The sequence below is a fragment of the Hippopotamus amphibius genome, chromosome 16, assembly GCF_030028045.1.
Source record: "Hippopotamus amphibius kiboko isolate mHipAmp2 chromosome 16, mHipAmp2.hap2, whole genome shotgun sequence".
Lineage (NCBI taxonomy): Eukaryota > Metazoa > Chordata > Mammalia > Artiodactyla > Hippopotamidae > Hippopotamus > Hippopotamus amphibius.
Genome location: NC_080201.1, coordinates 28,451,396 through 28,476,968, shown reverse-complemented (window position 1 = coordinate 28,476,968; position 25,573 = coordinate 28,451,396). Strand labels below are relative to the sequence as shown.

The window sequence follows — 25,573 nt, the reverse complement described above, 5'->3', positions numbered from 1 at the left end:
ACCACGGGAGCCAGCGCTGAGGCTTCTGTGGGCAGATGTTGCTCCTTTGACCACTGGGACGGAAGGGCTGTGAGCAGGGAGGCAGTGCAGACTTCCAGGCCCAGGGAATCTTCCAGCCCTGTGTCCACGGCTGTGCTTCCCTCCCAAGACTTCTGGCCTCCCTTGTACATCGGAGGTGGAGGCCAGACCCTCTCCTGTCTGACGTTCCCAGGAGCGGCCCCGCCCGCAGACAGGGCTGTCATGGGGCCCCCCTGCTCCACGCTATCTCGCCGGAGGTGCCAGGGAGTCTGGGGGAACCCGCCACGCCGGACGGTCTGCTCTGTGTCTGGGAATGGCAGGTCCGCCCGGGTCGGGGTGGGAGGGCGGCTCTCGGGGCTGCTGTCAGTGAGCGCCTGGCTCCTGGCTCCCAGGGGTCAAAGGGCAGCACTTTCAGTCTCCTCTGGGGCCCACTTCCTGTTTGGGAGAGAACACAGAAAGAATCCCCCCCGCCCCACCCCCCACCAATCTCAAGGCAGGAAACGGTCCTCTTCCCACAGCGCCTTTTCCCTTTCCTGCTGGCCCTGGCATGTGGGGAAAGGCCCACGGAGGGGTGTGTGCGTGGGGGGTGGATCCCAGTGGCTGGGGCTCGCCCACTCCCTCCTCTTCCCCTCGGGGCCCAGGAGGGGCCTCTTTGTCGTGACAGCAAACCCCACCTCTCCAGCGGGGTCCGTTTAGGTTTGACAACAGGGGACATGGTCAGTGCCTGCATTTACGGGTCCGTGTTGGGCTCCTGGGCCTACCTCTCCCCTCCTGTCAGCCCCCAGGACTGTGGCACCCGGTGTATCCCAGCACCACGGCCCCAAGGGTCCCTCAGGCTGGGCCACAGCATGAGAGAAGTCCTCTAGTACGGCCGCCAACCCCGGGCAGGGAGCCCCTCTAACAGCTGAAGTTTTGTTTCTTCCTATCAATTGAACGTAACTCCTCTTTGGCGCCGGGCCCCTGACCTGAGCCCAGGCTCTCGGTGCTCACCTCTGAACCCAGGGGACTGGCCCTGGCCTGCAGGCTAGAACACGTTTGAGAGTGCCCCCTCCTGCAGAAAGCAGGCCCTGGTGTCGAGAATTCAGGTAAAACTCTCACCAAGGGCAGGTGTCTCAAATGCCACCTCAACTTGCGAAGATTCAAAGATACATGTTTCCGTGTTTTTAATAACCTTTCCCACCAGATTTAATATAAATTGGCGGGTTGTAGATGGTTTAGAAATTAAGTATTGAAAGAAAATTACTTATAATTTCATTACCTAGAGCAGGCTTAGGGGAATGATGAAAGCATGTATTACTTGTGTTCATACCTACCTCTGGGTAAACGCCCACCAGTCAGTTGCCTGAACTTCATCCCTTATGGCAGAACCCAGCTGGCAAATCCCCCCTCTCCAGGGCATACCTTCAAGTATTTCAACTATAACTAACCTTTACTGAGCTCCAGATGAACTCATCGAATTCTCCTGATGGCTCTATGAGACATCTAATTTATAAATGGAGAAACTGAGGCTCAGAGAGGGCAAGAAACTGCCCCAAGGTTGCACAGCCAGTAAGGGGCAGAGCAGAGATTTAAATTCATCTGGTACCAGAACTGAAGTCTCTGGATTAGACATACGCTGTCCCTTCTTTCCCTCACAGGAGCTGGACTCCAGACCACTCAGCAGTTCCAGTGTTCATTCATTCATTCCTTCTCACATTCATTCATTTATGAAGTCACTCAAATGACTTAATATCAATATTCCTGAGCTCAGGTTCGGTGCCAGGTCCAGGCTGATTCTGTCTGTTCCCCACAGTGCATGCCCACATCTGCCACACTCTCAGGACTCCAGCCCGAGAACCTGAACTCCATTTATTACAAAAGACCGGGTTTATTGTACTATGAACAGCCACAGCTCCCGCCCAAACCCTGAGGCCCAGAGAGGCAGCCTGGGTGGAGGCCCCAACACCCCTCCTTTGACACCCTTGCCCCCTGCAAGAAGGTCCTGGGTGGGTGGGGGCACCCAGACTGAGGCCTCAGAGTGGTCCTGTGTCTATAAAACCAAATGGGTCCAAGGACCCCAGGGGCATATATATATATATAATATATGTATAAAACATAGGCCATGGCTTCCCTTCCACAGAGTGCAGGTAAGGGACCACCGATGCCCACTGTGGGAGAAAAGGAAGTCGTCCGTGGCAGGGACCGGGGTCTGTTCCCGGGATGAGCACAGGCAGAGGCATCGGCTGAGGGGCTGGTCAGCCTGGGTACTGGGGGCCTGGGCTGCGGGCTGGTGCTGCCCAGCCCTGCGGGCCCTAGGCCACTTGGATCTGCAGGTCCTCATCCTCGTCCAGGTCGCTGGCTCCGTCCCCTGCCTCCTCGGCACTAAAGCGGGTGTTGCGGATCTTTCCAAAGAGGGGGGCGTTCTGCTGCTGCCTGCGGAGCCTGTGGGGTGGGGTGACAGGCGGGTCAGGGCCGGGCTTGATCAGCGGACAACAGCTAAGCCTCCCCTAGCACGTCCCCGCTGCCAGGCACCAGGCTCGGCCTTTTACAAACGGTACCTCATCTCACTTCATCCTCCCAGGAGCCCCTGAAATGAGGGAGGTGCTCCCGTCACTCCCATTTTACAGACGAGCAAACTGAGGCACAAAGCAGTTGAGTCATTTGTCCGGCAGTGAGAGGGGCTGCGCCCTGGACGGCTGGCTCTGGAGTGGACCAGGCGCTCGGAGAGGTGGAGCGGGTGGCTCAAGGTCACGCTGCTGGGATTCAGACCCGAGCCAGGCTCCAAAGACCACAGGGAGAGAATTTGGGGGTGGGGGGAGTCTGAGTCCCCTACCTCCCTAATGTCAAGGAGAAGGCGCTCCACCCTAGTCCTTCCCCACAGTAAAATTCCAACAGCCAGAATCTACCAGGCAAACTTCACCTCTAGGAAGAGCTGGTGGAGGAAGTGCCCATCCCCCCTTTCCCCTGGCTCCCCTGCACCCCACCCCCAGCGGAGTAGCCGCCCAGGCTGCATCTTACTGGAAGGCATGAATTATTAACACGGCGGGGAGGGGCACAGGCGGGGGCCTCCATTACTGTACTGTGATTTAGTGAGCTGTCCCCGGAACATTAAAGCACAAAAAGTTGAGAAATAAAATGAGGCAGCGGTCCCAGGCAGCCCCGCCCTCCCTGATGGAGGCACTTGAGAGGCTGGGCAGAGCCTGCCTGCCCATTTTGGGAGTTTATGGCTCCTAAAGAATGTGGCCAAGACGCGGGGAAAGCGCTGAGGCTAGGCGGCCTTTGGAGGGGTGCGTGCTGGGGGCGGGGGCAGTGCGGAGTGAGCAGAGCTGGCCAGACACTGAGCCTAACTTGGACTCACGCCTGGGCCCCTGCACAACACTTTGCAGGCAGCATCCCAGGCAGCTGGGGAAACTGAGCCTTGGCTGGCCACATCACACGGCTCTTAGGTCTGGCTCCATAGCCCGCACTCTAAGCTACAGAAACACAGCACACACAGTACACGCTCTGTAAATACGGCCTCAGGAGGCAGATGGCTGGGGGCAATCAGGCCTGACCACCCACCAGCTGTGTGGCCGTGGAAAGACTTACCCGATCCTGCCTTAGTTTCCTCGTCTGCCAGCCCCCTAAGAAAAAAAATCTTTCCCTTCCCTTCTCTTATAGGAGTATGATTCTTGTGGCACAATATCTGACCCAAACACAAAAGCTCTGCTACTATTTAGCATATATTATGTGCCAGGTACTTTTTATAAGCATAGATCAGCTCACTTAATTCCCACAATCAAGAGATAATAAAAACTGTTATCAGCCCCATTTTACAGATGAGGAAACTGTGACCAAGAGACGTTAAGTAAGTGGCCCAAAATGACACAGCTACTAAGTACAGAGCCAGAATTCCCACCACACAGGCAGCCCAGCCGCAGAGCCCGGGCTCCGTCTACTCCATGAAATAAGAGGATGGAAGTAAGGCCTACCCCAGGCCTGGCACAGGAAGAGTCAGCCTCAGGTAGGGGCTTGTGAAAGGGGAGGGGCTTGGACTAGATGCTCTCTGACACCTCACATCTCGGGGGAGAGAGCCATTCACAGGGTGTTGGGATGGAGAGGGAGGCCGGGGAGGGATGCAGAGTGTGCTGGGTGGGTCCCCCAGACCTTCTGGTCCTCCCTCACTGAGCCTGATGGGTCCTGTCTGCAGATGAGGGGGTCGGGCTGCCATCAGGGCCGGGGCTCCTCCACGGTTCCCTGCCCTCCAGTCCCTCAGGATCACCCCAGCCTGCTTGTTCTTCTTATCAAAGACTCCCCAGACCCACTGGCCCTCCCTGCCGCCCCGTGTTGGGCCTGACCTCTTTGGCCATCCCTCCTACCCTCTGGCCACAGGACACAATTCCAAGGCTCCCAGCTGGTCTTACTTCCTGCACTCCCCTCCCTGGTTTCCTGGCCCTGGCCCTTCCTGCCTGGAGGGGACAGGATTCTGGCCCCAGGGCGTCCAGATCTCTTCCTTTTCTGTCTTCCCCTCCAGCCCCACTCGGGCCTTCAACCCTGACCCCCGACCCTTGGCTTCCCTGGGCTGGAAGTGTCTCTGCCCTGTCTGCCTGCCCCAGCCCGCGGTCCTCTCCCCACGGGCTACACGCTGGGCCCACCTGGACTGCACGTGCTCCAGCTGCACCTGCAGGTTCTCGCTCTGCTCTGTCTGCTCGTCCAGCGACCGCTGCAGCTTACGCGCCTGGTTGTGGGCCTCGTCCAGCTGGGGAGGTGAGCGGGGCCAAGAGCATGGGGATCACCTTGGGCTGGGCCAGCCTGGCCTGCCCTCTGCTTAGGACTCCTGCTGTGCCTCTGTGAGTATGACCTTCCCGGAGAGCAACTCCTGGCTCTCCTTGGAGGCCTAGACCAAGGCCCACCTCCTCCAGGGAAACATCCCTTTTGCTCCTCTTCTTTCCTGTTGCCCCTCCCTTCCAAATCTACCCATCCTCCAACGCCCCAAGCTACCGATCCACCCATCAACCCACCTACCCATCTATTCCAATGAATCCGTCCATCTGACCATTCATCTGTGGAAATATCCATCTGCCCACGGAGATACCCACCTAACCACTCATCATGCATTAATCCATTCAGCCACCCATTCACCCTACCCTCGTGTCCTTCCATTCTTCCATACCTATCTTCCCATCTATCCATCTTTCTGTCCTTCTCTCCCTCTGTCCATTCATTCTTCCACCCACTGACCCAGTCAGTTGTCTGTCCATCTTTCCACTATCCACTCAGTCATCCATCTTTCCATCCATCCATCCATCCATCCACCCATCTGACCAACCATCCATCCAACCATCCAATCACCCATAAGACATTTGTTGTTACATCTCATCCATCTGTCCTCTCTCCCTCTCCCATCCATCTGTCTACCTGTTCCCTCATCCGTCTGTTCATCCATCCATGGCGCTATCCTTCTGTCCTTCTACTTAACCAACTCCATATCCACCCACCCACTCATCCATCCATTAATCTATTCAACCACTCATGCACCTTGTCCATTTTTCTTCCCATCCTCCTACCCACACACCACCTGTCACCCACCCACCCACTCTATCCTGGCTGCCTCCTGAGAGGCGGGCTCATGTCAGGCACTGTGGACCCAGCATGGACTGACATGGAAGGGCCCTGCAGCCCCACTTCCACCCACCCCAGCTGAGGTCTGCAGGCTGCGCTTTGGGCCCCAGCAGGCGCTCACCTCGTCCTCAGCCTGGGCCAGCTCCTTCTTGAGCTCCTCCACCCGCAGCCGCAGCTTCTTCACCTCTGCCTCGTGCTGTTCCACCCGCCGGTTGGCGTGTGCCAGCTCTGCCACCTTCTCCTGGAACTGCTTCTTCAGCTTGCCGTGCACGTGCTTCAGGTCTGCCAGCTCCTGCAGGGGAGCAGAGATGGGGGGAGGGCTCTGGCCAGGGAGTCCATGAGATCAAGCAGTTCTAGGGGTGCTGGTGTCCCTCCTCCCCAGAATCTCTCTGAAATACCAGCACTAGAGCTGGCTGAGCAGCTGGAGGCTAGCGGTGCCGGTGCCGTCTAGTGAGGTGAGAAGGCCTGGGGGGCAATGAGGGAAGAGGTGGGTGGGATTGGTGGCTCCATTCTGAACATGCAACTCTGAGGTGCCTGCTGGAGATGACGTGGAGGTGGCTGGTAGGCTACCTGAGTTGAGTCACATTTCCTGGGGAGGGATGAAGTCGGGACTCTTTGGCGTGTAAATGGCATTAAAGCCCTGGGTCTGGGGAAGAGCTAAGCTGGGGAGTGGGTGTCAGAAGAAACGAGATCAGAAGCCAGAGTGTCTGGGAAGAGGATGAGCAGCCAGGAGAGGAGCTGCCCACCCCTGAGCTCTGTGATTTCTCTGAGCCTCAGTTTTCACATCTATGACATGCGGGGTAGGCACTACCTAAAGGTCTCCTGAATCCATCCTCTTTGTTCCATCTCCACCAACCTCAGCCTGGTCCTGGCCTCCTTCATCTCCCGCTGCCACAGGAAATGGCGACAGACTCCCCACCAGCCTGCCTTCCTATCCGCCTTCCACACAGCTCCAGTGAGCGCTCAGAACCACCACCTGCTTGCACCTCTTACTCTTTAAAGGTGGCCCTGAGCTCCTCCTCATCTACCACGTCCCTCTTACCCACTCCCCTCCAGCCACACGGGCCTCCCTGCTCCTCTGAAGCTCCATGTCCCTGTCACCATGGGAGGTTCATTCACGTTATTTCCAAATTCTCTCCCAGAAGCAGTTCACCACCAGTCCACGTCTGCTTTCCCTGGAGACCTGGGCTCAAACGGCACTGCCTCAGGGAAGCCTCCCCAGGACCCAGGCCTGAGCCAGGTCCCCTGGTATTCCCTCTTCCCTCTTCCCACCACAGCCGCGAGCTGTGTGACCAGCGTGAATGTATGAGGGAGGAAGCAACGTCTGCATCGCCCTGAGACATCCCTGTCTGTTCACGGCTGCGTCCCCAGCACCCAGAACAAGGCCTACACACAGCTGGTGCTCAGTAAACATTTTTGGGGTCAGTAAAAGGGCTGTTGAGAGGATTAAGTGATATCCTGCACAAAAAGCAGCAGCACAGGGCCTGGCCCACAGTGGTACCCCATAAACGCAGCTACGATGCGATCACCGAGCCTGGCCAGAGCTGCTGCTGGGGGATGTGGGGCAACCGCCACCTCTCTCCGTAGTTGTTACTTCAAGGGTCCCTGGGCGGGCGGGTTGGAGCTGGACACACAGGAGGTGCTCTGCCCCAGCCCTGGGTGTGCCGCCCACTGCCCCACCTTGCTCTTCTCGAAGAGCGCGGCCTGGCTGGCCCGCAGGTCGCAGTCCAGCGCGCTGGCTGTCTGCCTCCGTCGCCGGGCCAGCGCCTCCTCCAGGTCCCCGACCTGCGCCCGCAGCTTCTTGTTCTCACGCTCCAGGCCCAGCTTTTCCGTCTCCAGCCGCTCGCGGCGACCCCACTCAGCTGCGTTCTCCGCCTGCAGCCGCTCCATCTGCAAGGGGGCGGGACGGGGGAGAGGTCCACAGGGAGGGGGCACGGAAGGGCCTGAGCTGGCGGCTCCCCCTCCCTACCTCCTCCTGCAGCCGTTTTTGGCTCCAGGAAGCAGGTCCAGCTGCAGCAGCTATAATTAACCTGGGCTTATTTCACGGGGTGCAGCATGTGAGGGCACTTCTGGTCTCTGTGTGGGAGACAGGCCTGCCCCCTGCAGATGGGAGCACCCCCAGGGTTTGGCTGGTTCCCCTTCAGCGGACAGGCCTGGTTCCTGCCCTCTTCTGAGTGAACGACTGATGGAGGCAGGGCTCCTGGCCCCCCAAACCCCCGGCCCTCCCAGGCCCTGCTGGTGGTCTCACCTCACCCCTCAGCTCTGCCATCTTCCTGTCCATGCTGGAGCGCGCACCCAGCTCGTCCTCCAGGTCTTCGGACATGCGGCCCAGCTCGTCCTGGTGGGCCTCCTTCAGGATGCTGAGCTGCGTGACAGGGCACAGCCTGGTGAGGTGAGGACCACCAGCTCTTGGGGTAGGTGCTGGTGCAGGAGGGCTCAGCAAGGAGTCTGAGGTGGGGCCCACATGGGCCACTGGGTAACCAGAACAGACCCTGAATCTGACGTCTGCCTCTTCTGACATCTCTCATCTCCTACCTCATTACCATCTAGCTTCCCAGTGTCCTCTTGGCCACCCCGCCCCACTCCATCTGCCCGTTTTCCACAACAACAGCCCAGGGGGAGCTTTTAAAAAAGATAAACCCAGGGGAATTCCCTGGCGGTCCAGTGGTTAGGACACGGCGCTTCCACTGCAGGGGGCATGGGTTCAATGCCCAGCTGGGAAACTAAGATCCTGCAAGCTGTGAGGCGTAGCCAAAAAAATAAAAAAACAAGGGACTTCCCTGGTGGCGCAGTGGTTAAGAATCCACCTGCCAATGAGGGGGACAAGGGTTTAAGCTCTGGTCCAGGAAGATCTCACATGCTTTGGAGCAACTAAGCCCGTGTGCCACAACTACTGAGCCTGTGCTCTAGAGCCCACGAGTCACAACTATTGAACCCATGTGCCACAACTACTGAAGCCTGTGCACCTAGAGCCCGAGCTCCGCAACAAGAGAAGCCACTGCAGTGAGAAGCCTGCGCACCACAACAAAAAGTAGCCCCTGCTCACCGCAACTAGAGAAAGCCTGAGCACAGCAACACAGACCCAATGCAGCCAAAAATAAATTTAAAAAAAGAAATAAATAAAAAAGAGAAACCCAATCATATCCCATTCCCAGGTTCTTTAAGATAAAAACTGGCCCCTCCTTATGGTCCTACAAAGCCCTGCATGATTGGACCCCTGACCATCTCTCCTCAACCGCATCTCCCACCTCCCTCCTCTGAGTGCTCTGTGCTCCGGGCACTGCAGCCTCCTCTCTAGTCCTGTCTACTGCAGCCTTCACACGTGCAGTTCCCTCCGCCTGGTGCCCTTGCTCCGAGGTATCTTGAAGGACCGCCTTTTCTCATTCTCAGGTCTTGGCCTAAATGCCCCCTCCTCAGGGAGGCCTCTCCTGTCCTCCCTGCCTAGAAGGGGTACTTCTCCAACCCCCTCTCCCAAGAACGTGAGCTCAGGAGGATAGACAGCGTGTCTGTCTGTCCTGCCCACCTTCGTATCCCTGTATGGCCTGGGCACAGGCAGTGAACAGTGGCTGAACATACCCAGTGGGTCTGAATCTGGGTCTGCCTGTGGGTGTGGGGTTGGTCACATCAGAATCACCTGAGATGCTTTTAAAATAGTGCAGATTTTCTGTTGTACAGCAGGGAAAACTGCCAGGTGAATGCTCTTTGCAATGGCATGGTGGAGACTTCAATATATAATGTTGGAGGAAAAAAAGCCAGATACAAATGAGAACCTTTATAATTATATATCTATAAAACTGCACAGTTGTACCTTACTCACTTTTCTTCAAATGATTACACAATTTGAAAAAATTTAAAAGACAGATTCTTGGACCCAACCCACAAAAGATGCTGACTCAGGAGCGTGAGGGTGGGGTCTGGAAAGCTCTAATTTAGGAGATTCCTTAAAGAGATTCTACTTAAAGACCAGTCCAGTCTTCCAGGGCAGTTTCAGGCTGTGAAGTCTGTGATCCTCCCGCCTTCTGGAAAAGCAGGGATTCAGCCCAGCTTTCCCTGGGTGGCTGCGCCCCCTGGTGGCCATCAGGGCCTGCACAGGAAGCAGTAAGGAAAGCCCAGCCTGACCCCTGCCTGCCCTGAGTCGCCAGACGGTCCTCTCTGCCTGCTGGAGCCTCAGTTTCCTCATTTGTAACACGGGGACATCAGGACCCAGCTTCCTTGGCTGCCGCGAGGCTCCAGCAAGATCTCACACCCGCTATGTGCCCAGTGAACATCCAGACTCCTTCCCTTTGTCTCGGTCTACGAGGCCTGTGGGGTTCAGCTCCCCTTGCAATCTCATCTCTCCCTTAGTTCCCTCCAGCCACACTGGCCTCTATTTTTTTTTTTTAAGAACTTTGACTGAGATACAATTGACATACAATACACACTGGCCTCTATTTCTTGAACACACTAGGCTTGCTCTAGCCTCAGGACCTTTGCATTTGCTGTGCCTTCTGCTCTGCCCCACTTCTTCTCAAGGGTGGCTTCTTCTAATCACTTGGGGTCTTGCCTCAAAGGTCACCCTCTTAGAGAGGGCCTTCTGTGACCCACTTCATCTCTCTGATTGTATTTTGACTCTTTCACACCTTCTGAATTTATCTACCTGGTTACTGTTGGTCTCCCTCACCATGGCCCCCCGCCAATGTGAGTCTGGAAGCTAAGGACATCACCTGCCCCAGCACTCAGAACACTGCATGGCACATGGCTGGTGCTTGACAGTGAATGAACGAATTCCCTTCTTTCTCCCATTCCCACTGCTGAAATTCGACAGCGCAGTACTGCTTCCTCCAGGAAGCCCCCATGGTCTCCAGGACTCACTTGTTTGAGCATCTCCTGCTTGGTCTTGCTCAGCTCCTCATACTTGATCTTCCACTGGCTGAGCTCTCCCTCCAGCTTCTCGATGTTCCTGCTCAGTGCCATTTTATCCCTGGGGAGGGGAGAGGGAGGGGAGACACGTGGGTGAGCCCACTGGGGCCCTCTGTTGAGTCCTGCAGTCTGCACCTGTCAAACATATGTCCAAAGTGCCCGCCTCTGCATTCAAGGCCCTGGCACCCCACTCTGTGGCTGGCACCCTGGTTTTGCATCTCTCCTGGAACTCCGCCCTCCACACAACCGCAGGTGCCCAGCTCCCAGTGTGGGAAATGACCGGGCCTCCAGGGCACTGGGCTCATCTGCTAAAAGAGACTCCCATTCCTTCCTGTTTTATGTAGACTTGGTTTGAATACAGCTTTGCAGTTGGAAAAGCTGGAAAACACTGTGCAGTGACTCTTTGAAGGAGGGGGTCCCTTCCTGTCACCATCACTGGGTGGGAGTCCCATGTGCTCTCATGACCCCCAGCCCGCACTCTGCCCTGAACATGAAGGAGGCACCGTGCGTAACAAGCATGGTGCCTGGCCCCAGCGCACAGCGCTTCACGGCCACCCCCACACCGCGCTGGTCTCCCATTCTGACAGTCTAGTATTTCTTTACATTTCAGTTAGTACAGGAGGTTGATTTTTGTTTGTTTTGCTTAAACAGAAACGTATTGTCTCACAGTTCTGGAGGCTCCATGTCCAAGACCAAAGTGTTGGCAGGGTTTGTTTCACATGAGGGGTGTGAGAGGAAACCTGTTCTATGTCTCTCCCCTGGCTTCTGGTGGTTGGCTGGCAATTTCAGGCGTTCCTTGGCTTATAGACACATCACCTTGATCTCTGCCTCTATCACCACAAGGGTACTATGTTCATTTTTAAAAGATTTCTGTGTGTGAGTTATACTATCTTTGTGTTTAATTTCTGAACGGAAAGCGGAGTGTTATAAAATATTCACCATAATCAGGCTTGTGCCCTGATCAAGGTCACTGGTGACCTCCACGTTCTAAATGCACTGGTCAGCACTCAGTCCTCTTCCTACTTGACCAGCTGATCACTCCCTCTTCTGTGAAACAGTTTCTCCTGGTTTCTCTGCCCCCTGCCTGGCTCACTTCTCCTGTCTCCTTTGCTGCTTCCCTCTTCCTCTGATTCTAAACTTGGTCATCTCCAGGGTCCCATCTTCTGACCTCCTCCCTATCCACTCTCACCCCAGCTCACGGCTTTCAGTATCATCCATTTGCCGATGACTCCTGCATTTTTACCTTCAGCCCAGACTCGTCTCACGAACTCCAGACTCCCTGACGTTCCCAGATGCCCTCCCTGGCAAATCAAACTCAACACGTCCAAAGCCAAATTTCCAGCTGCAACCCCCCAGTCTCCCTATCCCTCCTTCCCTGCTTTTATTTTTGCCCACAGCACTCTCCCCCCACGAAGGCAGGGATTTCTGGTCTTATTGATGGCTGTATCCTCACTGCCAAGCACAGTGCCTGCCCAGATGCCCCAGACGTATTATCTAAATTAATTTAAAAAACCTCACATTGGGTCCTGGGGCAGAGCACCACTGTTCTAAAGTTCCAAGACTCAAATATTACCATTCCCCTTCAGTGAGTGTCACCTTCTGTGACACAGATTTTCGTTCTGTGATTCTGGGGATGCCCTGGCATGGCCTGGCCGCCCCCCACCCCAGCCCCTGCCTGCCTCCCGGGACTCACTCTCGCTCCTTGAGTAGCACCTTCTGGGACTCATCCAGCCGTAGCCGCAGGGCAGTCAACTTGGAGGCGTCTTCCTCAATGGTGGCGGTGTCCTCCCAGGGCAGCCGGCTGCGTTCCTGGCGGCCTGAGCTACCCCGTGGGGTCCCAGTCCCCACGCTGCGTGCCTCCCAGCAGCCCTCGGGCTCCTCTGGTCTGCTCTTGAGTAGGCTCTCCACCAACTCCAGCTCCTGTGGGGACCAAGGCAGAGGCTGGACCAGTGCTTGCTGAGTCTTCACCTTCCTGGCCTGCATCACGCCCTCTCCCAGGCTCAGGGCCTGGAATCAGCTTGGTGGGTAACTTTGGGCAAGTCACACAGTCCTTCTGGACCTCAGTTTCCTCTTCTGCTGCCTGCCTCTCCATCCCTGGAGGACACACTCTCCCCTTTGCTGCCTGGAACTGCACAGAGTTAGCCACTAAGATTCCTTGAATCCTAGAAGATTCTTCAAAATGGGTGGTAAGCTCCCTGTTGCTGGAAGTATGCAAACATTTGGTGGGACACTGGTGTGAATGAATGTAGAAGCAGGGATTCCTACAACAGATAAGGACTAGATCCCCTAAAAAGGAATTCTGGCTCCAAGATGCCATTTCTCAGGTGCAATTCCCTGATACGTGGTAAGTGACATGGTAAAAGATACACACGAAGGCGGTTTCTGAGAGCAGAACCAACTCCCAAGCAGAAAGCAGTGAGGGATTATTAACACATCGCCGAGGCCCCTTCCTCCCTGCCAGGCTCCCTTTCCTCTCTGTCCTTGCCTGCCCCCTGGCCTGCCTCTGACCACAGACCCAAGATACCCATGGCCTCTGTTCCAGCCTGACTTCTCCAACAGCCTTTCCAGATGAGTCTGGGCCAGCCCCTTCCCTGACAGGCCCTTGGTTTTCCTATCCAGACTGAGACAGTGGCCCTGAGGACTCCCTGAGGACTGAGATCCTACTCCCCCTGTATCTCAGACTGTCTGAGTGGAGGCCTCTGATGCCACCTGGTCCAAAGCTCCAATTCACAAATGAGGAAACAGGGAGGGAAGAAGGCACTTGCTGTGGGTCCCAGAAGACATGGCTGGGCTGGAGAGCACAGCCAGAGTGCAACCCCAGAGCTCCCATCGCTGTACCTGTCGCCCCCTCGACTGTGACTCACAACCAGAAGGAGAGAACAGGAATAGTGCCACGAGGCTGGTGGGTAGACAGGGGCTCTCAGCCTCTGCCCCCACGACGAGCCATGAACACCACCTGCAAACACCAAGCAGGCCTGCGGAAGAGGGGCTTCTGCCACCAGGAGGCAGCAGTGCCCACTCTAGCCCACAGGCAGGAGAGGGGAGGGGACCGCTAAGAATCTCACCTAGAGAAGCTGGCCTGATTGCGGATGGAGCTGGGAGCAACCTGAGCCTGGACTCTGTCCCTAGATGGCCTTCAGGCGACAGGCTTGCTGGTTCAGGGGAGGCTGCCCTCTGCACACACCATGAACGTTCCAGACACACTGATTCCTATCACCATGGGCTCTGGAGTTCACCTGGGTCAACTCCTGTCTACTGCAGTCACCAGCTGGGAGCCATTGGTACTTAACCTCTCAACACCTCGGTGTTCTCGCTTGTAAAGCAAATACTTCCTGGGGCTGCTCTGAGAATTAACTAGATAATGCAAATGCAGAGCCTAGCACTCTGTGGAGGTGCCCACCGAACCATGGACGCTGTTTCCTAAACTCACCAGCCACTCTCAGCCTCTCAGTTTTTGCACAGAGCTTTCATTACTTGGAATGCACTCCTGCAGTTTTCACAGCCAACTTCTCCGCACCCTCCCAGTCTCAGCTTAAATGGGACTACTTCCAGAAAAGCTTCTGTGCAGCTCCTTCCTCAAAGCCTGGATCTGGGACCTCCTCTGTGCTCCCATTGCCCTGATAATCCTCCACCCCTCAGCTTTGATTGACACCTGTTATAAATGTTTACCCCTTCCCCTAATTTCAAATGTAAAGAATGAATGGATTCAGCTCTGCTACTAATGGATGTCTTCCAGGTAAGTTCTTAGAACCTGCTCCTGCTCAAAGAGGATGATTTCTTGGTTCTGTTGATGACTCTTGGTGTGGGAGTGGAGGGACCACCAGAACCAGAGATTCTCTTCCCTGGGGGGGTCTCTGGAAGGGAGGTAACCTGGGGCCCTGGAGGAGAGAGCCCACTCCCCCGAAGGAGTGAGACCTCCCTTCGGGCCGGTCCTTAACTACCCCTTTTTCTGCGCCAGTCTTCTGCCGCGTCAATCAGCCCCTCCCACTTCCGGACCGCAGCGCGAAGGCCCCGCCCAGCGGCCCCGCCCCCCGCCGCGCACCTGGCTGCTCTGGGGTCTCTCTGACCCCACGTCGCGCACCGGCTCCTGCTCCCTCTCTGGCTCGGCCTCGGGACCGTCGGGCGGCCTGTCCGTGTCCCCCCGGGCGCCCCGCAGCCGCGCCAGCTCTCGGCCCCGCGCCTCGCACTCGCCCTGCGCCTCCTGGCGCTCGCGCCGCGCGCCCGCCAGCTCCTTGGTGAGCGCGTCGAGGCGCTGGCGCAGCTGGCGCACCTCCTCGCGCGCGCGGTTGCGCTCGGCGCGCACTTTGCTCCACTTCTCGCGCCAGTTGGCTGTGCAGTCCGACCACCAGCGCATGGTCTTCTCCATCTGCGCCGCGCGCGCGCGCGCCTCCTCCAGCTCCCGCAGCCGCAGCTCCTCGCGGCTCTCCCAGTCCCCGTCGGCCAGCAGCGCGGGCGCCGGCGGCAGCGGCAGCGCGGGGGGCGGCCCCGGCGAGGGCGTGCCGCTGGGCGGCGTGGGCGGCAGCGAGTCGGCTGGCCCCATGCGCTCGGGCGACGGGCTGCCCAGGATGGTCAGGAGGCTGCCCTTGGACAGCTGCGGGGACTCGGCCAGCCGGGGGCTCGGCCCGTGGCTCATGGTGTGGCCGCGGGGGCGGGCAGGCTCGCGGGCCCTGGGCTGGAACTCCTGGACTCAGAGGCGGCGCGGGGCACGCATGGCGGACGTGATACCAGGGTGCGTGATGGCCACTGCTACCCGCTGCTCTCCCGGCCACGGGGCGGGGGACGCCTCCTCCAACCTGTGCAAGGACACAACCATTATTAGGAGGTGGCCACCATCCGTCCACATCCTTAAGCTCAGCCATGGGAAGGACGTAACCGGCAGACGGAAGAGCATGGGCAAAGGTGGGAGAGGAGAGAATGGTCGCCTGCAGGAGCCCCAGTGAGGCTGGAATGGTGAGCAAGGACCTGCAACCGCTTCCCCACTGGTCTCCAGACTCCCCGCCGTGAGGCCCTTCACGCTGCAGCAGCCGCAGCTGATCTGAAACCGTGATCCGCTGTCCCTGACCTTCAGGTCCCCTCTCACACACCGAATGGCTTCTCCTACTCTCTCTACCCCCGGAATGCTGCACGTTTCCATGCTGGCCCTGCCATCGGGAGTCCCCTCCCAGCCTCTTCCTGCACTGGGCTAACTCTTCCCATCCTTAAAACTTATCTGAGATATCATCTTCTCCAAGAGCCCCACGGGCCAGGTGGTCAGCCCCGCCCGTGTCGCCACTAGCCAAACTCACTGTACCGTTTATCTGTGTCCCTGTGTCTTTCCCATCCTCACCCCAGACTGTGAGTTTGCGGAGAGCAGGGGCTGGTTCCTGGTCTCTGTCCCAGCACATGATGACAGTAACCGCGACATTTATGGAGGACTGGCTACAGGTCAGGCACCATGCCTGTGTGAACTATCCTCTCCACAGACTTGAGGGCAGTTACAGACATTTACTGAAGAGGAAAGAGAGGCTCAGCAAAGTTAAGCCCTGCAATTGATCCAGATACAGCACCCAGAAGTCCAAAGGCAAACACTGGTGTGGGTTTGGTGAATACATGCACGCACTGGTAGTAGGATGGAAATAAGCCGGTGTCTAGACAGTGGGGGTGCAGTGTGGTGAGGTGTCCCCTGACATGCGCCTTGGAGCTCCGCTGTTCATGGGCCACATCCCCTTCAAAATAAGTGAGACACATGCCCCTCTCTGTCCCCAACCTGCCACAGGCTCCCTCCTTGTGGCTTGTGCTGACTGCCACTAGCAGCCCCTCGGGGCATCTCGTACTTCCTTCCCCATTCAGCGGGGCCTGGGCTGCAGATCCTCACCCCGGCCCCTAAGGCCCTGCCCTGATTGCCATCTCTTCCTTCTCTGAGTGACCCAGCAGGGCACTGCTGGTGGGGCTCCTCAGCACCCCGGAAGAGTGTCCCAACACTGTCTGGCCAACGCTCTGGATCCCCTCTTCACCCTCTTCCAGCCTCTAAGCCCCTCACTCTCGGCAGGTGACCTAATGTCAGAGTTTGCAGTGAAAAGAGAAGCTGTCAGCGGGCACTCCCTCCCTGTCCTGCCCCAAGCCCCACAGCCCCCTCCTCTCGGCCCCTAAAAGGACAGAGAGGCTCTTCCTCCTTGGGTCAAAGGTCCCCCCCATCCGGCTTCTCCCACCTCTGCCAATGATCCCTCTCTAGGGGGCATCCCCCCTGCTGAAGTCTCTTCTGGCTCTTTTACCTCACTTCTCTGTCTTCTCTCCTTCAAGGCCCATCCAGAGTGGTCCACGCTGCTGTTTCTGCTCTGTCCACCTCCCTCACCCTCTCTCATCAGGCCTTGCCAGGCTGGCTTCCAGCCTGCCTGCCCTACCCACTGGGCACCTCTCAGCCCTCCAAGGTGGCTCTGGGCACCTTCCATCCCTCTTTTCTTGCATCGCTGTCTCCCAGGATGTTCTCTGAGTTTTCCTCCTCTTCTGCAGTTGTTCCCCATCAGCCTCCTTGGTGGGCAGCCTGGGCTCATCCCAGGAACGCTGATGTCATCCAGTCCAGGCCCCCTTCTCTCTGCTGCCCCTGCCTGAGCCATCTCTCCATGTCCTCAATAACCCCGAATCTCTCTCCAGCCCGGGCTGCCCTCCAGAACCACCCACACCACCAGCATGTCCCTCAGACAACTCAGACTCAGCTTGGTCGAATGGACTCACCGTCTCCATTCCCCCCACAACGGGATCCTCCTTCTGGATGCCCCCCTCTGGGAGAAGAGCACTTCCTCACTCCTTCACGCTGTGGGGAACACCCTGGAGTCAGCTTTCTCCCCATCTCTAAGTCCTGTTAGTCTGTCTGCCACACATCACGTGGATCTATCCACCTTCCTCCTCTCAGCCATTAACCGCCTGTCAAGGGCACCACCATCATCTCCTACCTGGGAGACTGCAGCCACCACACTCCCTGCCCCACGCCCCTGCCCCTTTTTGCCTTCTTCAAATCCATTCTCAAGCGCAGCAGCCAGAGTGAGCTTTTAAAAACACAAATCTGATCATGTCAGTGGCCACAACCTTTGTCATTACTAATAGCTGTGACCCCTCCCTAGAGTCAATTCCAAGTTCATTCCCTTGAGGGCTCCAACACCAAAAATTCTTCAATCCCCAAAGGAGCTACAGCCCACTGATCCCCCCACCTGCCCAGCCTGTCCCTTCTCTCCTTGCTACATGCCATGGTCCCAACCTCGCCCTCGCAAACGCCCTCAGTGCCCCAGCTGTCTCACCTGTTCTTGTCTCTCCAGGCAACGCCAACCCTGGTCGCCTCCAACCCTGGTCGCCTCTGCCTGCTCCTGCCTTCACCTGTATAACCAGGCATCGCAGCTTTTACACCACTGTGCGGACCAGCATCAGTGTAAGCTCACGACCATTCTTAGCGTCATGGTTCCCCAGCACTGCTCAGTGATCCTACTGAATTTCTCTGCTGCATGTGCTGTTTGTTTATTGTCTGCCTTCACCAGGCACCCGCTCTAGGCCCAGTTCTGTCACCAACCTCATGTAAACCACTGTCCCATATGGGCCCTCAGTTTCTCTTCCTGTAGAACTGGATGAGGGGTGAGGGAGGCCAGTGCTTCTAGTTGAAGGAGTCCTTCAGATTCACCTGGACACTTGCTGAAAGTGCAGTTCCTGGGCTCCCCCCCCCCAACCCCCCCACCCCCCGCCCCAGAATCATGTCCCGTGGGTGTGGGGCTGGGAATCTGTGTTTTAATCATCCGAGTTGGGGACATGCGAGTGACTGAGGCTGCCCTGTCACCACTCATAGTTCCACACACACAGGCATGTGCGGCTCCGGCCCAGGAACACCTGCACGAAGTTATGCGGCCAGACACAGCCACACAGACCCAGGTTCCAGCTCCCTGAACACCCCGACTCCCCAAGGGATCCCTGGAAGCCTGAGTGCCTGCTGTGACTCAGTCTCTCCACCTGTACAATGAGGTGGCTGGCCTAGATCCCAGGGGCATTCACCGACATGCGCACACCAGACACACCTCTGCAGACACACAGGCAATCCCATACACGTAAATATAGATACAAAGAGACACGGGCAGACACACGCACGCATGCCCAGAGATGGCCCCACGTGCACACATGATATGCACATACAGAGACACGCTTACTTGTAGATACAGTCACAGACACACCTGAAGACATACACGTGCCCACACAGATGAGTACACAGACACACGCAAACATATATACTCATCCCTAAGTCAAGCAAATGCACACGTTCACATACACACATGAACACATATACAGACACACACTCCTCCTCTCCCCATTTTCCTGGCCCAGCTCCACGTGGAGAAGCTCTTGGAAAAGAAAAACAATGTGAGAGCCTGCGCGGGAGGGGAAGGAGGCAGGAAATCCGAGTGCCAGCCGGGCAGCCCCACCAGAGCTGTGCTGGGGTGAGGAGGGGGTCCTCGGGCCTGGCCCCTGCCTGCTGGGCCTTTTCTGTAGCCCCTTAACTGAGAGGGTGGCAGGGAGGTGCCCAGTGCCACATCCTCTGTGCCCCTGGGAGCTGCCAGGCCTGACATGGGGCTCGGCAGGGAGGGGTGGCCCGCTCCTTCCAGGAATCCCAAGCCTGTTGTGCAGGCGCAGGGCAGGCGCCACCCAGGCCCCTAATGGCTTCCAGGCGCCCACACTAAAGGCAGGGGTGGGCTCCAGGCTCAGCTCCTGTCCCCCTCCCCGGCAGCCTGGCCCGGCCCCTCCTGGAGGCTGGGGAGCAGTGGGGACAGAGGGGCTCTGACAGCCCTCCTGCCTTTCCTCCTGCAGGCCCAGGGTCCCCTGCAAGGTGTCCGTGCGCACACGTGTAAAGGGATAGGGGTGGGGATCCCAAGGTTGGTTTTCTGCAGAATCCCACCCTCCAGCACACCAGGAACCCTGATACACACTGATTCTGCCTAGCAATGCCTCCCCTCCCTCCTACCCCCAGCCCACTACTCACATAACACAGCCTTGGGGACACACACACACACACACACACACACACACGGCCCCTGGTAATGTACACACTCACTGAGAGTCAGATGCCACACAGAGGTTCAGCCTATGGTTGTAGAGACAGGCTCCAGCTGCCCTACCCCACCTGCCTTCCCCACCAGGCTCAGCGCCTTCTTCCCTTGGGGTGTGCATATGTGTGTGGGGTGGCCTCCTGAATCCCGCAGGGTGTCACCACCCCCCAAGGAGCAGGTGGAGGAGGGGCCAGACTCCACAGGCCCAGAGAATCTTTTCCACTCACCCTCCCTCTCCTGCCTCCCACCAGCCAGACGGGTCTATTCCTACTTGAATCCTCAGGGTTTCTGCTCAGGCTGTTCCCCCACTTGGGATGCCCCCCTCAGACTCTGAAACCCCACCCACCCTTCAAGCTCAGTTCCACCACCTCCAGGAAGTGCCTTGGTCTCCCCAACCCCACTCTCTGCCCAGGGAACATAGCCTCATGACCTCCTAGAGCCAGAAGTGGCCTGCTGCCCTCTCTCTTCTTGCAGTCTAGGTTTCCCCCAACCCAGACAGGACACTTGTGCCACCCAGAGCCACTAGGACAGGTCCTGCACACAAGATTTGCTCAAAGTTGGCTGATGGGGTGGAGAGCAGAAGGCTGAACCATGACTTCACATCCCCTTAGCTGGGCAGCAGGGCCACGTGGGACTCAGAGCTCCTGAACCCCATCCCCACAGCCATCCTCACTGCTCTAGGCAGCTGCTGGCAGCTCACAGGACAGAAACAAGAATGTTTTGATCTGATATTTGCCTCAGGCTAGGCCCTTATCAGCCCTGTCTACATCCTGTCTACATAAAGTGCCCAGTGGTTCCAGCTGCTCATGGACCTGTTTGGAATGTTTCTTTCTCCAGCAGCAAACTCCTACACATCCTTTAAGACCTATTTCGGGATAGCCTTCCCTGACCTCGTAAACAGAGTATGTTAATGCTCCCACAGCACTCACACCTTCCTGCTCTTCAGCAACTGCCACACTGCGAAGCCCACAAGGGCATTTTAGTCTTGCTAACTGTCAGCACAGGGCCCGGCATACACCAGATGCTGCATAAATGCTTCCCAGGTTGATGGATGGACGATGGATAGTTAGGAGTTCCCTATAACCAGGGAGGATTGAGCCATCCTAAGGATCAGGAGTGGCTTTGTGGCCAGGCTCTGAGACAGGTAGGTGTCAGAGTCTGCCTGTGGCCAAGGTCAGAGACAGAGGTCATCTCATGGCCTGGTCAAGGATCAGGCCTCTTACCTGAGGAAGCCTAAGTGACTCGCAGGGGGATAATTTTGTGTTTCGTCCTTAGCATGTTTAGATGACTCATATTTAGCGAGAAGAGTAAGCAATGCTGAGGCCCAGATGGGGCCCAGCTTAGGGGATTGGAGCGGGTGTGCCTGGTGGCCCTACCCTTCCCTTCAGCTCAGAAACCCTCTCTGTCTTCCCAGAACCTTTCAGGTGGGGCTCTGGGGCTGGCCTGTGGCCACAGGCCTGGCTGTGGGCAGGGAGCAGAGCCCGGCAGGAAACCACAAAGGACAGCCTGATTGGATAAGTGCAGGGTCCAAGGCTGGTCAGCCCACAAACTGTGGGCGGCTGTCCCTCTGACCTGCTATCCATGCTATAGTCACTGGACCTCCAGCGGAGGACTGAGAGGGAGGGAGGGAGGGAGAAAAGCTCAGCCTGCAGGTTGAACCGGAGCCCTGGGGTGTAGCCACCCTTGGCCTGTCCCCAGTTACCCCCATCTCAGACAGAGAAGCCACAGATATCCTAGATCACCGATTAGAACTCCTTTCTTTGCAAATGGGCCAACTGAGACCCAGAGGTACAGCTCCTGGTCCACATCCACATGGAGGACCAGCAGCAAATTAGGGCGTGAGGGTGGGGCGCCAGAGTGCTGGAACTGGATGCCTCCTCTCCTGGGTCATGATTACCTGAGGGGCAAGATAGGATCCTCAGTCATCAGGCCAAGTGGCCAAGCATAGCTGGGAGAGGATGGGAGCCTTTCATGGGGGCGGACCCCTGCCCCGGGCCTCTGAGCATCTCCTTGAACTAACTCTTGTACAGCAGACTTCCCACGAGTCCCATCTCTGCCTCTGTTATGCTGTGTGATATCTGCAAGTCCGTTCCCCCTCTGAGGCTGTTTCCTTACTTACACGATGGGGAGAGGCACTAACAAGATATCTAAAAGCTTTGTCCAACAAGTGGGCCAAGTCTGCGCCAACATGAACTAATCCAGCCTCCACCTACATAATCGACACTTAAGACAGGAAAACTGAAGCCCCGGATGAGGAAGGGGCTTGCCGGACACCACTCGTTCGCACTATCAGAACGGTGGGGCAACCGAGGCCCACCACCTTCTCCTCGCACCGAGCGGTCGCTCCACCTGCCCCAGCTCCTTCCAGAAATTGCCTTTCTGCCCTCCCAGGACCACGAGTTGCACTAATCCTCCCTTCCTCGCCCCCTCCGCAGTTGCCCGGCTCCCGCTGGCGGCAGGCAGAGGGAGGAGGGTCTCCCGGCCCTGCGAGACGCGGTCCCGCCCACCCCGCCACGCGGCCCTCCATTGGCCGTCGCCGCAGGCCTGGAGCAGCGGCGCCGTGCTCCGATTGGCCCGCGCTGCCCGTCCATCCCTCACTCGCCATGGTGACCACGTTGGGTCCCCCGGGAGAGTTCCAAATTCCGCCCCCGCCCGCCGCCGCCCCCCTCCCGTCCGGCCCCGGCCCGCTGCATTCCGAGGGCGGCCCTGCCCTACCCCCAACTCCCGCAGCCCCTTCACTCCCGAGGCCCGGGCCCCAGAAGGTGGGGGCAGCGGGGGAGGGGGCTAGGAAGTTCTGCTCGGAGTTTGGGGGTTGCTGCGCACGCGGGAGCCCCCGCTGCTCTCCTCTCCTCCAGCACGCCCTCCGATTTAACCCCTTCCCTCCCGCGGAAGGTTCGCGGCCTGCAGGGAGTTCCCGGGACGCGGTGGCTCTCGGTCCCTTGCATTGCCGCCCCCGCTCACCTCGGCCGGGGACCCGCGGGCTCCGGACGTCCGACCCGCCGCGGATGGGCGGAGCGGGCACGGGGCTTGCTGCGGCCGCCGCCGGGAGGGCCGAGGGAGGGCCGCGGAGTCTCCTCCTCCCTCCCGGGGGGAGGGGAGGTAGAGGACCCGGCTGGGCTGGGGCGGTGGGGCCCCAGCGGGTTGCGGCCCCGCTCTGACCCTGGCCGGCCGAATTGGTGGGGTGCGGGAGCCGCGCCTAACTTTGGGGCGAGGGGCGCGGGCCGAGCCGGCGGGATCAGCACAGAGCGTGCCAGACCCCGACAGAGGCCCCACCCCGGCCTGGGGGCCGAGAGGTGGGGGGAAGGAAGGTAGGGTCTGGGGGGCCCGCGGGGCTCGGCTTTCCCGCCTCAGGTTTCCCTGAGCGCCAGTGACGTACTAGGCGCTCAGCAGCAGAAGTGGGCACCGGCTGTCCCGGGCTTAGCACGTGGAGCGTGTTTAGCAAGTGTTCACTTTTGTTACCTGTATTCTTCCCAGTGCCAGCTCTGCCACGGAGTGGACGTGGAGCAGCAAGTCCCTGCCCCTCATCAGACCTCAGTTTCCCCTTTGTACGATAGAAGGGTTGACCAAAGTAATCTCGCGCGTGTTGAGAAGCGTTGATGGGGCACTTGGCCCGCCGGGCGGAGGTTTTTTCGGAAGTGCCAGGGTGCTTCCTGCGAAGGGCAGGGCCGCCGCTGGCGAGGCGGTCCTGAGCAGTTACCTTCTGGGGCCCTTGCGTGCGCCCTGTTACTTTGGGGCTTCCTCCCTTGGTAGCGTGTGTCTGCGGCTTTGGCGAGAGGGAGAGGCGGGCGCCTGGCATCCCTCTTCTTACCACATCCTGGAAGGCCGCTGAGGTGAATCCGTCTAAAAAGAGGACCAGAAATTCAGAGAGGTAGTGGAGGGAACCTTGCTATATTGGGACTTTACATGGGAAAAGAAACTAACAATGAGGAAGATAAACTAGTTTGAACCGATAGTTAACAATAGAGGCATATCTCTTTTTATTGCCTTTCACAAGATATTGTGTTGTTTTTTTTTAAATAAATTGAAGGTTTGTGGCTACCCTATCTAGAGCGATTCCGTTGGCACAAACAGCATTTGCTCACTTCGTGTCTCTGTGTCACAGTTGATAACCTTCAAAATATTTAAAACCTTCCACCAGCAAAAAGATTACGACTCGCCGAAGGCTCAGATGATGGTTAGCATATTTTAGTAATAAAGATTTTTAAATTAAAAAATTTTTTTAGACATAATGCTATTGAACACTTACTAGACTTCAGTATAGTGGACACATAACTTTTACATGCAGTGGTTTATTTCTATATTTGATTTATTGTGGTGGCTTGGAACCGAATCTGAAATATCTGAGGTATGCCTATATTTAGATTATGGTTGCAGTCATGCATGCATTAGAATGAACAAAGAACTGACTCTTTGCAGCAAGAGGATCATTTTTTGCAAAGATATTTGGGGGTTTCACACCCAAGGCTCACTCTGAATCCTTTGATATTCAAATTCTCTCTGTAAGTTCTAGGTTGTTTCTCTTACAGAAGTTCTCTTCTTCTGTGGTCAGCTGCTGCTCCTTTTCCACGGCATCAATTCCATCAACTTCATGAAATCCCACACTTTTTGCAAGATTTGCGGTTTCACTCATGACCATTTGCTTTGCATTTGCATGGTTAAATGTAGATAGCATCTGACAGTCAGCCAGGGACAGATTTTGGTGGGGGTATGTGATTTTGGAGAGGGAACTAAGCTGTAAGTATTGCAGTGGCTGGCCTTAGCTTACCGTACTTTGGACCTGAGAGATTCAGATATTGAGTACTCAGAGGACCGGAACATCCCCATTTTAAACTTGGGGAAATGCTGATTGAGGCTCCTGGCTCAGACATACCCAAAGTTTCACAGCCAGTAAGGACAACCATGGACCAAGAGCCTAGAGTTTTTTTTCTTTTTTTGGCTGCATTGGGTCTTCGTTGCTGTACGCGGGCTTTCTCTAGTTGTGGCGAGCCAGGGCTGCTCTTCATTGTGGTGCAGAGCCAGGGTCCTTTACCAGAGTTTTTGGAGGTGGGAATACGGATGGAGAAGGTGAAGGAGGCTGAGTTGATGATGAACCTAAGCTCCAATTTGAAGGTCATCACGATAGGGCTCGCTCTCTCAAGGGAAAAAGCAAAAATACTGTCCTAGGCATGTCTCTTGCAGGGGGTGAGGTGGAGGAGAGCTGCCCGCTTACAGAACCAAGCTGTGTGCAGACCATAGGCTTGGGAGTTCACATGAATTAACTCAGTTTTATAGCCATCCTGTGAGCTGGGTGTTGTTACTACAGCCTCATAGTGAGAAAAGTGAGGATCAGAAGCCAAGTCACACAGCTGGGAGGTCTCAGAGCCCAGATCTGACTTTCAGTTTTACCATTCTCATTCCTGTTCCTAAAACCACGCCTCCTGGCAGCCTTCTGGATGCAGCGCTAATCTGGTGTCAGCCTCCTTGTGGCCCATGTGGCCCCCAAGGGGTTTCTTTCTCCAATTTAGCACAGTAGGGTTTTTGATTGAGGCTTGTGTTAGTATTTCCCACAGTTCCGCAGTTCTCTGTCCTGTGTCTCTGCCACCACTTTTTGCCATCAACACATAGCACTTGTGCTATTATTTACTTAGCGTTTTTCTTTAAATCATTTCACTTTCTTAGGACAGACATGTAATTTAGGCTAAAGAGGAAATCTGTTATCAGTTTCTGTAAGTAGAAGAAAGTCATAAAAATAAATGTCATGGACTTCCTAGGTGGTGCAGTGGTTAAGAATCCACCTGCCAATGCAGGGGACACGTGTTCGAGCGCTGCTCCAGGAAGATCCCACATGCTGCGAAACAACTAAGCCTGTGCTCCACAACTACTGAGCCTGCGCTCTAGAGCCCATGAGCCACAACTGTTGAGCCTGTGTGCCGCAACTACTGAAGCCTGTGTGCCTAGAACCCATGCTCCACAGCAAGAGAAGCCACCAGAATGAGAAGCCAGCTCACCGCAATGAGGAGTAGCCCCCACTTGCTGCAACT

The 25,573-nt window shown here is 56.8% G+C and overlaps 1 protein-coding gene across 3 annotated transcripts; it reads right to left on the bottom strand.

Annotated features, from left to right (window-relative positions):
• Window positions 1-1,850: 1,850 nt before the first annotated feature.
• Window positions 1,851-23,219, bottom strand: CCDC102A (coiled-coil domain containing 102A). 3 transcript variants are annotated; one of them, XM_057713669.1, is made up of 9 exons: window positions 23,013-23,219; window positions 14,540-15,290; window positions 12,191-12,417; window positions 10,450-10,558; window positions 7,847-7,963; window positions 7,279-7,488; window positions 5,720-5,890; window positions 4,632-4,735; window positions 1,851-2,439 (listed from the first exon to the last, which is right to left on the bottom strand). In XM_057713669.1, exons 2-9 carry the CDS (start codon window positions 15,128-15,130, stop codon window positions 2,310-2,312), a joined length of 1,659 nt encoding a protein of 552 aa, XP_057569652.1. In that variant the 5' UTR covers window positions 15,131-15,290; window positions 23,013-23,219; the 3' UTR covers window positions 1,851-2,309. The 3 variants fall into 3 exon arrangements, with proteins under 3 accessions (XP_057569652.1, XP_057569653.1, XP_057569654.1); XM_057713670.1 differs by lacking the exon at window positions 23,013-23,219 and adding an exon at window positions 22,515-22,610; XM_057713671.1 differs by lacking the exon at window positions 23,013-23,219 and adding an exon at window positions 21,451-21,561.
• Between the last annotated feature and the right edge of the window lie 2,354 nt (window positions 23,220-25,573).

Coding starts and splice junctions, on each gene's coding strand:
- CCDC102A (XM_057713669.1), bottom strand. CDS start 15,130: ATGAGCCACGGGCCGAGCCCCCGGCTGGCCGAGTCCCCGCAGCTGTCC. Junction 10,559..12,190: donor GTGCTACTCAAGGAGCGAGA/GTGAGTCCCGGG, acceptor TCCCCTCCCCAG/GGATAAAATGGCACTGAGCA. Junction 7,489..7,846: donor TGGCAGAGCTGAGGGGTGAG/GTGAGACCACCA, acceptor GCCCCCTTGCAG/ATGGAGCGGCTGCAGGCGGA.